The sequence below is a fragment of the Salvelinus fontinalis genome, chromosome 24 (genome assembly GCF_029448725.1).
Source record: "Salvelinus fontinalis isolate EN_2023a chromosome 24, ASM2944872v1, whole genome shotgun sequence".
NCBI classification, from domain to species: domain Eukaryota; kingdom Metazoa; phylum Chordata; class Actinopteri; order Salmoniformes; family Salmonidae; genus Salvelinus; species Salvelinus fontinalis.
The window spans coordinates 7,617,281-7,629,543 of record NC_074688.1 but is presented as its reverse complement, the minus strand read 5'-3'; the positions used below and the strand labels follow the sequence as shown (position 1 = coordinate 7,629,543).

The window sequence follows — 12,263 nt, the reverse complement described above, 5'->3', positions numbered from 1 at the left end:
TGGGGTTTTCAATTTGTCTGGGTGATGCTTCATTGGCCTGCTATGTGTGGCAGGGGGCTCTGGGTAGCCAGTCTTCCAAGCTGGAAGTGGACACAGGAGATGACGTGGCAATATCTGCCAAATGCAGTCTGTCTTGTATTCCGGGAAGTTTGTTGTTGAGGGTATAGGCTGAACACACTGGTGTCCTTCTGTTACTCTGTGATACCAGACACCTGGACTTGTATCAGACATGCAGCCCAACAAGAGCAGAGCACAGAGGATGTTACTGAATGAAACACACACACCAAGAGAGAGTGAAACAACAATTGTTCTCCATGCTACACTGTGACTCACTGTGGAATAACTATGTAAAGTCAATATTAAGGCTTGCGCTAAGGTATTGTGGAACACAGCAATCACATCCACAATGTGTTACACACTATCTGCCAAAGACTTAAGCTAGTATCTGTAGGCTTCCTGAATTCCACACGGAGCTTAACCTGCGCCAAAAAGTTGACTAGGTAAAATTTTTCTGAACAATTGCCCTGGAAGTTTGCTTTCAGATTCCTCAGTGACCGAGTGTGCCACAGTGTGGCTCAGTGCTTACAGAACTGCTTAGAAAAGCATCCGTTTTCGTTGTTCATTAGTTAGCTAATTACTTGTCCAACTGTCTTCCCTTCAGGGGATGCTTTCTGACCAACAGGTCAAGTCTCCCAGCTGGTGTTTCATAATAAACTATCAATCCTCTGTCTCAGCATTTCTGATAGATATGGCAAAATCTTTTTTTTGCACCCTTTTTCTGGAATATCATTGTACCTTCAGTAGATTTATTTAGCATATTTTGAACGTTAATTAAAGGACCAATATTTATTCAAGCCCATATTTGTTTCTAAAACTTGATTCTCCATTTTGCAAAGATATGAGAGAAGAATACTGACGGCTCAGGATTAATCAAATGCTTAATATTGGTTTGAGGCAATCAAGAGACTCCATCCCCTAAGCAGATACCCACCAGCTGTTTAAAGGCACAGTCAACTTAGTGTATGTAAACTTCTGACCCACTGGAATTGTGATACAGTGAATTATAAGTGAAATCATTTGTCTGTAAACAATTGTTGGAAAAATTACTTGTGTCATGCACAAATTAGATGTCCTAACCGACTTGCTAAAACTATAGTTTGTGAACAAGAAATTTGTGGAGTGGTTGAAAAACGAGTTTTAATGACTCCAACCTAAGTGTATGTAAACTTCCAACTTCAACTGTAGTCCCCCATTTTAGGGGAGCAAAAGCATAGAGACGAATTCACTTGTTCAGTGCCTTGCGAAAGTATTCACCCTTTCATTTTCCTATTTTGTTGCATTACAACCTGTAATATAAATTTAGTCCAACACAAAATAGTCCAAATTGGTGAAGTGAAATGAAAAAAAAAAAAAAAATCTAAAAATGCAAAAAAAAAAAAAACTGAAAAGTGGTGCGTGCATATGTATTCACCCCCTTTGCTATGAAGCCCCTAAATAAGATCTGGTGCAACCAATTACCTTCAGAAGTCACATAATTAGTTAAATAAAGTTAATCAGTGTGCAATCTAAGTGTCACATGATCTGTCACATGATCTCAATATATATGCACCTGTTCTGAAAGGCCCCAGAGTCTGCTACATCACTAAGGGGCACCACCATTTCATTAATGTGCTAATGAACGCCTGCTAATTCCATCACCTAATGTGCTGTGACACAGTCCACAGATCTTCTACCCCGACCCAACTCAGTGGGAGCAGTGAGGGTAGAACATCCAGTCCTTCAGTTAAATCTTCGGTCACTGAAGAAGTCTAGATCAGTGTAAAATGTGTTATTCTAGTATGCCCTTGGAAAATTCCAGAAAATTATATCATGTCTTTAGAAGCTTCTGATAATTGACACAAATGGCATCATTTGAGTCAATTGGAGGTGTACCTGTGGATGTTTTTCAAGGACTACCTTCAAAATCAGTGCCTCTTTGCTTGACATCATGGTAAAATCAAATAAATCATAAATCAACAAGTCTGGTTCATCCTTGGGAGCAATTTCCAAACGCCTGAAGGTACCACGTTCATCTGTACAAACAATAGTACGCAAGAATAAACACCATGGGACCACGCAGTCGTCATACCGCTCAGGAATGAGACGCGTTCTGTCTCCTAGAGATGAACGTACTTTGGTGCGAAAAGTACAAATCAATCCCAGAACAACAGCAAATGACCTTGTGAAGATGCTGGAGGAAACAGGTACAGAAGTATCTATATCCACAGTAAAACGTGTCCTAAATCGACATAACCTGAAATGCCACTCAGCAAGGAAGAAGCCTCTGCTTCAAAACCGCCATAAAAAAGCCAGAATACGGTTTGCAACTGCACATGGGGAAAGAGATCGTACTTTTTGGAGAAATGTCCTGTGGCCATAATGACCAACGTTATGTTTGGAGGAAAAAGATGGAGGCTTGCGAGCCGAAGAACACCATCCCAAACGTGAATCACGGGGGTGGCAGCATCATGTTGTGGGGGAGCTTTGCTGCAGGAGGGACTGGTGCACTTCACAATATATATGGCATCATGAGGCAGGAAAATTATGTGGATATATTGAGGCAACATCTCAAGACATCAGTCAGGAAGTTAAAGCTTGGTCGCAAATGGGTCTTCCAAATGGACAATGACCACAAGCATACTTCCAAAGTTGTGTCAAAATGGCTTAAGGACAACAAAGTCAAGGTATTGGAGGGGCCATCACAAAGCCCTGACCTCAATCCTGAAGAAGATTTGTGGGCAGAACTGAAAAGCGTGTGCGAGCAAGGAGGCCTACAACCCTGGCTCAGTTACACCAGCTCTGCCAGGAGGAATGGGCCAAAATTCACTCAACTTATTATGGGAAGCTTGTGGAAGGCTACCCGAAATGTTTGACCCAAGTAAAAAAAAATGAAAGACAACGCTACCAAGTTCTAATTGAGTGTATGTAAATGTCTGACCCTATTATTTTGACATTTCACATTCTTAAAATGAAGTGGTGATCCTAACTGACCTATAACAGGGAAATTTTACTTGGATTTAGTGTCAGGAATTGTGAAAAACGGAGTTTAAATATATTTGGCTAAGTTGTATGTAAACTTCCAACTTCAACTATAGCTAGTTCATTCATTTCAGACAGAACTTCAGTCGAGAGGGGATGAAACATTTAGCTAACGCATTAGGTAACGTTTCATGTCAGTTACACTACAAAATCAGCACTGTGAATAAAACGTTTTTTTTTTGTTAAATCAAAAAGCAGTTACCTTGCGAGCTGCATCAGCCAAATAAAACGTAGCCAGTTTCTGCTATGATTGCTTTTACAACTTGGAGAAAAAGCACAATACACACAGACAACAGCTGCCTCTGTTCACATGGTCCAAATTCCAGCCGGGTAATACCACCAAACAGCCTACCTGACTTACCCCCAAACAGCCTACCTGACTTACCCCCAAACAGCCTACCTGACTTACCCCCAAACAGCCTACCTGACTTACCCCCAAACAGCCTACCTGACTTACCCCCAAACAGCCTACCTGACTTACCCCCAAACAGCCTACCTGACCTACCACCAAACAGCCTACCAGACCTACCACCAAACAGCCTACCTGACCTACCCCCAAACAGCCTACCTGACCTACCACCAAACAGCCTACCTGACCTACCACCAAACAGCCTACCTGACCTACCCCCAAACAGCCTACCAGACCTACCCCCAAACAGCCTACCTGACCTACCCCCAAACAGCCTACCTTACCGCTCTGAGATGTTCGCATGGTCCTAATGCACACCGATGCTGTCTTTTGTATCACAGCGCAATGATAAAGCTGGGGGCGAAATAAAGGCAATTTCAGAATGTGGAGGTGTCATGTCCCCCGTTCCCAGTGATTGTTGCGCCCTGCAAAGGGCCACGGCACAAATCCTTTGAGCGCCTAACCTAATGAAATAGCAAGCGCTATAGTACTGTACAAGACTTTATGTGTCTTTCTGCGTTCTGTTGAGAGAAATGTTCAGCTCTTAAGCTGTTAGTTCATGCAGTTACACTTGATTCAATATCAGCTCACCTGCTGGCAGAGGCTGTTATATCAGTTCATTCCCATCAACATTTGAAACATTTGAAAATCATCGCGTAACCTCCCCATTTTTTGGGGGACATGCCCTCCCATCACCATCTGTGTTAGCTTTTCAGAACAAGATAGTTGTGCTCACACTCCATAGATCCAACTTAAACAAACTTACACAGCTTAGCAACAAATCAATACACTCCTCGATCAATACACAGACAGGCAAACTGTTTTTCTTGGGCCTGTAAACTTGTTCTTGGGGGACAAAGAAAATCCATTGTCTCTTTTCTATTTTATAACCACTTAATTACATTTCTTGAAATATCCTTGATGCCATTTTCCCCTCCTGTTGTCCAGGGGTCACCGCCCGCCTGCTGTCCTCCAGGCCGAGTTGTCTGTGAAGGTTAAATTGTCTGGCTGTTGTCACTGAATTGTTACACTGGTCCTATCTGGTCCCATCTGTAATCTAAAGAAACCACTAGAGGGCAGTAGTCTAACTGGTGTATCTCAGTGTAACAGTAAACCATAGTGGTGTAGTGTTTGGGAATGACCTACATGATGTTACCAGTATGTATGCATAGTTACAGAGACATAACTACATCCCCTGAGACAGAATCCACCTCCATTCACTTTGTTCTACATTCTAACCCAATACTAATAATAAGGTGCAACTGACATAATTTGGTATAATGATGGACTAGTTTTTCATCAACAAGAGGACAAGGTACAGGCATGGTAACAAATCCACTGTGTGTCAGATGATAATCACTCCCATGTCCTTGCACGCTGCATTATGATAACATGTTGCTCATTAGAAGAGCCTAGTGTGTGCTTGGGGCACACATGTACCAGCATGGACATATGCAGGGCTCCTCCTGTCCTGTTCTTCCCCTGGCTGGTTGACGTGCATGAGTACGTGTGGTGTGAGTGGCAGTGGGCTCTGGTGCTACCAGATGAGCTCTACCCGACAGCTGGATGCAGGCTGGTCAATCCTCCTGGGTTTACCTGTCAGCCTGCGTTTCCTTCCACTGTCTAAAGCACTGCTGGCAGCTTTTCTGTCCCTCTCCTCTACTCCCCTCCTGTCACTCACCCTCTTCTTTCCCCCTTCTCTTTCTCCTTCCTCTTTCCCCCTTCTCTTTCTTCCTCCTTTTTCCCTGTTCTCTTTCTCCCTCCTTTTTCCCCGTTCTCTTTCTCCTCTCCAGCACAGGGCCCTGAGCTCCGATATCCTCCATGTCCTCTCCTCTCCTTCCTGCTTGTCCTTTGTCTCTTTTCCTCATCCCTGTCCTTTCCTCTCTCCTCTCGATGAGGATGCTCTACTCCAACCCAGAGCTGGCTGTCACATTTATAGTATTTTCAAATCCCTGTACACAGTCAAACCCGTTGCTCTAAACAATTTCCTGTCTCTAACCACTCCCTTCTCAAAGCACTCGACTTGTCCCATGCTACTGTTCATGAATCATGAATAATCAACACATTGGTTAACATCATTTGTGCATAATAAACAAGAAATCATCTGATAGTTCATCTATATTTTATAGTAAGTTCTCCATTGAAAATGACTACTTTGTCAGCAATAATAATTGGCATAAAAAGCCAATTAAAAACATTTTTTTTCTCCACCGTATTGTTCGTTTCATAGATTTTGACACAAAATGACTACTCAAATGTCCGAAATGTTTAAATTTGTTTTCATTTCATTTTCTTACCTGACCCTGTGTCACACTAGTCTGTCCACCCTAGTTTGATTCATTACTGTTGTGCAGAGGTGGTATGTGAACAAATCAAATCACATTTTATTGGTCACATACACATACACGTTAGCAGATGTTAATGCGAGTGTATCAAAATGTTTGTGCTTCTAGTTCCGACCATGCAGCAATATCTAACAAGTAATCTAACAATTTCACAACAACTACCTTTTACACACAAGTGTAAAGGAATTAATAAGAATATGTACATAAAAATATATAGATGAGCGATGGCCGAATGGCATAGGCAAGATGCAGTAGATGGTATAGAGTACAGTATATACATATGAGATGAGTAATGTAGGGTATGACAACATGATATAAAGTGGCATTGTTTAAAGTGACTAGTGATACATTTATTACATCCCATTTTTAATTATTAAATTGGCTAGAGATTTGAGTCAGTATGTTGGCAGCAGCCACTCAATGTTAGTGATGGCTGTTTAACAGTCTGATGGCCTTGAGATAGAAGCTGTTTTTCAATCTCTCTGTCCCAGCTTTGATGCATCTGTACTGACCTCACCTTCTGGATGATAGCAGGGTGAACAGGCAGTGGCTCGGGTGGTTGTTGTCCTTGATTATGTTTTTGGCCTTCCTGTGACATCGGGTGGTGTAGGTGTCCTGGAGGGCAGGTAGTTTGCCCCCGTTGATGCATTGTGCAGACCTCACTACCCTCTGGAGAGCCTTGCGGTTGTGGGCGGAGCAGTTGCCATACCAGGCGGTGATACAGCCCGACAGGATGCTCTTGATTGTGCATCTGTAGAAGTTTGTGAGTGTTTTTGGTGACAAGCCAAATTTCTTCAGCCTCCTGAGGTTGAATAGGCACTGTTGCGCCTTCTTCACCACGCTGCCTGTGTGGGTGGACCATTTCAGTTTGTCCGTGATGTGTACTCTGAGGAACTTAATAAAACTTTCCACCTTCTCCACTACTGTCCCGTCGATGGGGATGGGGGGGTGGGCATCCCCTCTGCTGTTTTCTGAAGTCCACGATCATCTCATTTGTTTTGTTGATGTTGAGTGTGAGGTTAGTTTCCTGACACCACACTCCGAGGGCCCTCACCTCCTCCCTGTAGGCCGTCTCGTCATTGTTGGTAATCAAGCCTACCACTGTAGTGTCCTCTGCAAAATTGATGATTGAGTTAGAGGCATGCATGGCCACACAGTCATGGGTGAACAGGGAGTACAGGAGAGGGCTGAGAACGCACCCTTGTGGGGCCCCAGTGTTGAGGGGGAGATCAGCGGATCAACGGGGGGAGATGTTGTTTCTTACCCTCACCACCTGGGGGCGTGCCATCAGAAAGTCCAGGACCCAGTTGCACGGGGCGGGGTCGAGACCCAGGGTACAGCGTACGGTCCTGTCGTCAATCAGCCTGATACACTATAGGCACCCAAGTTCAAATAACTGCATGAGAATTATTAATGATGCTAACATAACAAAATTAATCAGTCACACCATTTCATCAGTAGCCAAGTAATACAACTATTGATTTCTCCCTCTCATACTCTCCTGCAATATTTTTCTATACATATACTCACACAAGCACACTAGTATTTACACACACAGAGCCTTCTAATCAGGGTGTGTGTTAAGTGACGGGTGGGAAATGGTGTGCTAATATGCTTGAAATCTCACTAAATGCGTAGCATTAGGAAAGTCAATACACCGTTTGCACCATAGCATCACTGAGGATTAAGTTTCTCTGTAGAGACAGTTTTTAAATTTTAAAGTGCTTGAGCTACACAAATGACTATTATTCTATACTGCCACCGAATTGGGCTCTAATGGTTGTTTTAAAACAACACAACTAAGTGAGATCCATCTCATTAAGCTTGTCACACCCAATGTAAACCAAACATGTGTTCCAAAGGAATGGATTCGATATAGTTTGTGCCTAACCACTGATCTATGGTCAGATACTTTCTGATCCCCCTTATGGTTAATATTATGATCAGACAGTGAGGTAATCTGAACCCCTTTATGGTTAATATTATGATCGTAGGATGAGGTAATCTGATCTTGGATATGTGGTTGTAATAGAGACGACTTCTACCTCAAGAAATTGAAGTGTAATGTAATTTGACCCACATAGATGAATTGTTGAAACAGTGGGTTAGGTTGTGGAGTACTCCCTCTGGTTGTTTTTCCAAGACAGTGAGCATCATCCCCAACCCTTAATCCTACACAGTCACACCTATGGGACAGCTGCATATAAACTCAGCTCTGACAGAACACTGGCATCAAGCTTTGGTGAATGAGCCATTTTAGGATCCTCCACAGGTAAAGCCAAGGACCCATCCATCCAAATTAACTCCATACTCTGACGAAAGATGGACCACAGACCCACTCTTAGCCTGCTTCTGCTGCTGCTGCTGGGCCTATCACAGGCCAGTGGAAATGAGGTCCATGTTGAGCCGGACCATGTGTCCATCACTTCAGTGATCCTGGAGTCCAACAACGGAACCAATGAGCTGCTGCTGGAAGGAGACATTCTGGCTCCTAGAACCAGGAACGCCATGAAGTGCTTTAGCAGCCAGTACAGCTGTCTCTGGAAGAAGTCATCCGACGGCTTGGTGTATGTGCCTTACATCCTCAGCGCTGTATATTCCAGCTTGGAGGTAGAGACGATTGAGACGGCCATGAAGTACTTCCATGGCAAGACCTGCATCCGCTTCATTCCACGTAAGACACAGACTGCCTACCTGGACATTCAGAGCAGCGGCGGGTGTTTCGGTTCCATGGGGACTGTTGGGGACAGGCAGACATTGTCTCTTGCACAGTTTGGCTGTGTTCAACATGGTATCATCCAGCATGAGCTGCTTCACTCCCTGGGCTTTCACCACGAGCACAACAGGAGTGACCGTGACCAGTATATCAAGATCAACTGGCAATACATCTATGACTACGCCGTCGAGAACTTCCAGAAGCAGGACACCAACAACCTGAACACTGCATACGACTACTCCTCTGTCATGCACTATGATAGAACTGCTTACACTAACAACTACGGAAAGGAAACCATCACTCCCATCCCAGACCCATCTGTGGCCATCGGACAGAGACTAGGCATGTCTGACATTGATGTCCTGAGGGTCAACAAGCTCTACCAATGCTAAGAGGAAGAGCGCCATTGTTGAAATTGTGTGATGCTGGGTATGCTGTCATATGCTGACGTATTTTATTGTTGGAAGTTTGTATGTTTGTGTGTATCCTTTTAACCACATTGGTAATAATAAAGCATGGTTATGGTAAATAAAAGTGCATGAGTTTGATATTTATTAATAGGATATTTATCCATCTGATTGGGTACTGTAATTATTAACTGCAGCTCTTGGGGGTTGGTGTTATCACGTAGAATTGTAACTGCAGAGTGTTCTCACAGCTAGTCCTGATAAACTAGCCATCTTAAAATGATCCTCATGTTTTCTGTCTTAATAAAGTGGGGGGGGGGGGTGATGTTCACCTGGAGAGATGAGCTGATGAGGGAGGAGAGGCTCCAATACTTCCATGAACACGAACTGCATTAATAGGACAGTACAACATGGGCAATACTTTTGAGATAATATTCTATAAGAGGAACAGGAAACCAAGCAGAAGAAAATGTGAGGTGCTGGTAGTCAGTTCCGGTGAGCTACTGCCCAAGTCGAGCACTAAATATGGGAGACTTTACAGGCGTCATGATGCTTACAGTCGTGTGGTTAACCAAGGCCTACACCGCATGGCCGCTGGCCATTTATGACGCAGATCACATTAGTTTAGAGGAAAATAAGATTTCTTGGTAATTTTAAGCAAATCTACTTTGAAACAAAAGTATGCACCTCACACACATGGTTATGGACTTTAAAAAGACACCTGTAACATGTCGGATATAGAGTTGAAATGTATTAAATTTTGAGTTTGCATCCCATATTAAACTTTATTTACATCACAGAAGACTGAAATATAACTAAACTGTTTGAAATGGAAATACAGAATTTTCAAAATAATGTTTATTAATTATGAAATTATAGAAAATATCAATAATATTCCACCCATGAGATCACTAGAGCGCAGTTTGGTCATTTGACTACAGGAAAGGGCTACTGCAAATATGATGTTGCTGAGATGATTACTGAAATAAGATGTAGCTGAGATGATTACTGAAATAGATGTAGCTGAGATTACCGAAATATGATGTTGCTGAGATGATTACTGAAATATGATGTTGCTGAGATGATTACTGAAATATGATGTTGCTGAGATGATTACTGAAATATGATGTTGCTGAGATGATTACTGAAATATGATGTTGCTGAGATGATTACTGAAATATGATGTTGTGGAGATGATTACTGAAATATGATGTTGCTGAGATGATTACTGAAATATGATGTTGCTGAGATGATTACTGAAATATGATGTTGCTGAGATGATTCCTGAAATTTGATGTTGCGGAGATGATTACTGAAATATGATGTTGCTGAGATGATTACTGAAATATGATGTTGCTGAGATGATTACTGAAATATGATTTTGGAAAGGAAGGACACAGGGAGACATACAGCAGTTTGAAAATCCTATTTCAAAGCCCTGTCCTCTGTGTTATTTGTCCATGCTGGACCTAATGTAAAGTCCTTCTGGTGATGGCATTCTTACTGCAGTAATCCATTACCTCTGTGTCTAATTGAGTTTCCAGTATCTCAGCATTAAATAAGGCTTCATACAGCAAGTTCAATAATGGAATGGTACATCAGCCGGCATAGAGAGTCAGGCCACGTCTCTGCTCCCGGACAGTGATCTATAGGCGATGATGGGGAATTGATTAGCCAGTGTTTACTCTAACTCTAACCCCATACCAGCAAGGGATGGGACACGGAGTGACTAACCTGTCATCAGAGATTCATTTCTGCAGAAGAAGAATCATCTTCCCCCTTCTGAAAATGTATCATGCCCTTTCAAGACCAATAGAATCGGTCTGAAGGTTTTATCCCTCTGCAGGTTTTACAAAACAAAAAGAAACATTTTATCCATGGAGCTGATTTTCTTGTTGATCAAACCTATATTTATTTACTTACTGTGTTTAGACTTTTGTATAGTTTTGTTCTAATCTTTCTGGAGCAGCTGTATGGCAGGGATTAGGCAATGATGGAGACTGCTATACTGTTGGTGATTGGATGATGTCAAATTCGTTTTGAAATAAACAACCCAATCCACCAGGGGATAGCGAATACCCATGGACTGGGGCTACCAGAAGATTATCACTGTCCAACAGAAACAAATAGACGTCATGTGACGCCAAAATTCAAAGACTGAATGAACTAGAGCCGCTTTGTTTTTTGTTGAAATGATGATGGCTGGCCAGTGGCCACCAATATTAAAAAATGTTAGAAGAATGGTTTTACGGCTTTTCTGTGGATTCATGTGACCCCTCACAGTTAACACATCGGTGCCTACAGAAGCCCTAACAGCCTCTGTCAAAGCCCTGAGCCCCCTCAGTGGATGGCTACAAAGACCCCCCTCTCTTCACCATCTAGTATAGTACAAAGACCCCCCTCCCTTCACCATCTAGTACAGTACAAAGACCCCCCTCCCTTCACCATCTAGTACAGTACAAAGACCCCCCTCCCTTCACCATCCAGTATGTTACAAAGACCCCCCTCCCTTCACCATCTAGTACAGTACAAAGACCCACCTCCCTTCACCATCCAGTATGTTACAAAGACCCCCCTCCCTTCACCATCTAGTACAGTACAAAGACCCCCCTCCCTTCACCATCTAGTACAGTACAAAGACCCCCCTCCCTTCACCATCTAGTACAGTACAAAGACCCCCCTCCCTTCACCATCTAGTACAGTACAAAGACCCACCTCCCTTCACCATCTAGTACAGTACAAAGACCCACCTCCCTTCACCATCTAGTACAGTACAAAGACCCACCTCCCTTCACCATCTAGTACAGTACAAAGACCCCCCTCCCTTCACCATCTAGTACAGTACAACGACCCCCCTCCCTTCACCATCTAGTACAGTACAACGACCCCCCTCCCTTCACCATCCAGTATGTTACAACGACCCCCCTCCCTTCACCATCTAGTACAGTACAACGACCCCCCTCCCTTCACCATCTAGTACAGTACAACGACCCCCCTCCCTTCACCATCCAGTATGTTACAAAGACCCCCCTCCCTTCACCATCTAGTACAGTACAACGACCCCCCTCCCTTCACCATCTAGTACAGTACAACGACCCCCCTCCCTTCACCATCCAGTATGTTACAACGACCCCCCTCCCTTCACCATCTAGTACAGTACAACGACCCCCCTCCCTTCACCATCCAGTATATTACAAAGACCCCCCTCCCTTCACCATCTAGTACAGTACAAAGACCCACCTCCCTTCACCATCCAGTATGTTACAAAGACCCCCTCCCTTCACCATCCAGTATGTTACAACGACCCC

The 12,263-nt window shown here is 43.4% G+C and overlaps 2 protein-coding genes across 2 annotated transcripts in view; both read left to right on the top strand.

The window, feature by feature from the left end:
- Positions 1-12,263, top strand: part of LOC129821866 (roundabout homolog 2-like) — a 365,995-nt gene that overhangs the window by 74,112 nt on the left and 279,620 nt on the right. The window lies entirely within an intron of this gene.
- LOC129821865 (low choriolytic enzyme-like) lies at positions 8,083-9,061 on the top strand. Its single transcript, XM_055879570.1, has one exon. It carries the CDS (start codon positions 8,155-8,157, stop codon positions 8,938-8,940), a length of 786 nt encoding a protein of 261 aa, XP_055735545.1. The 5' UTR covers positions 8,083-8,154; the 3' UTR covers positions 8,941-9,061.

Excerpts from the sequence above, each read along its gene's own strand:
- LOC129821865 (XM_055879570.1), top strand. The coding sequence starts at position 8,155 with ATGGACCACAGACCCACTCTTAGCCTGCTTCTGCTGCTGCTGCTGGGC.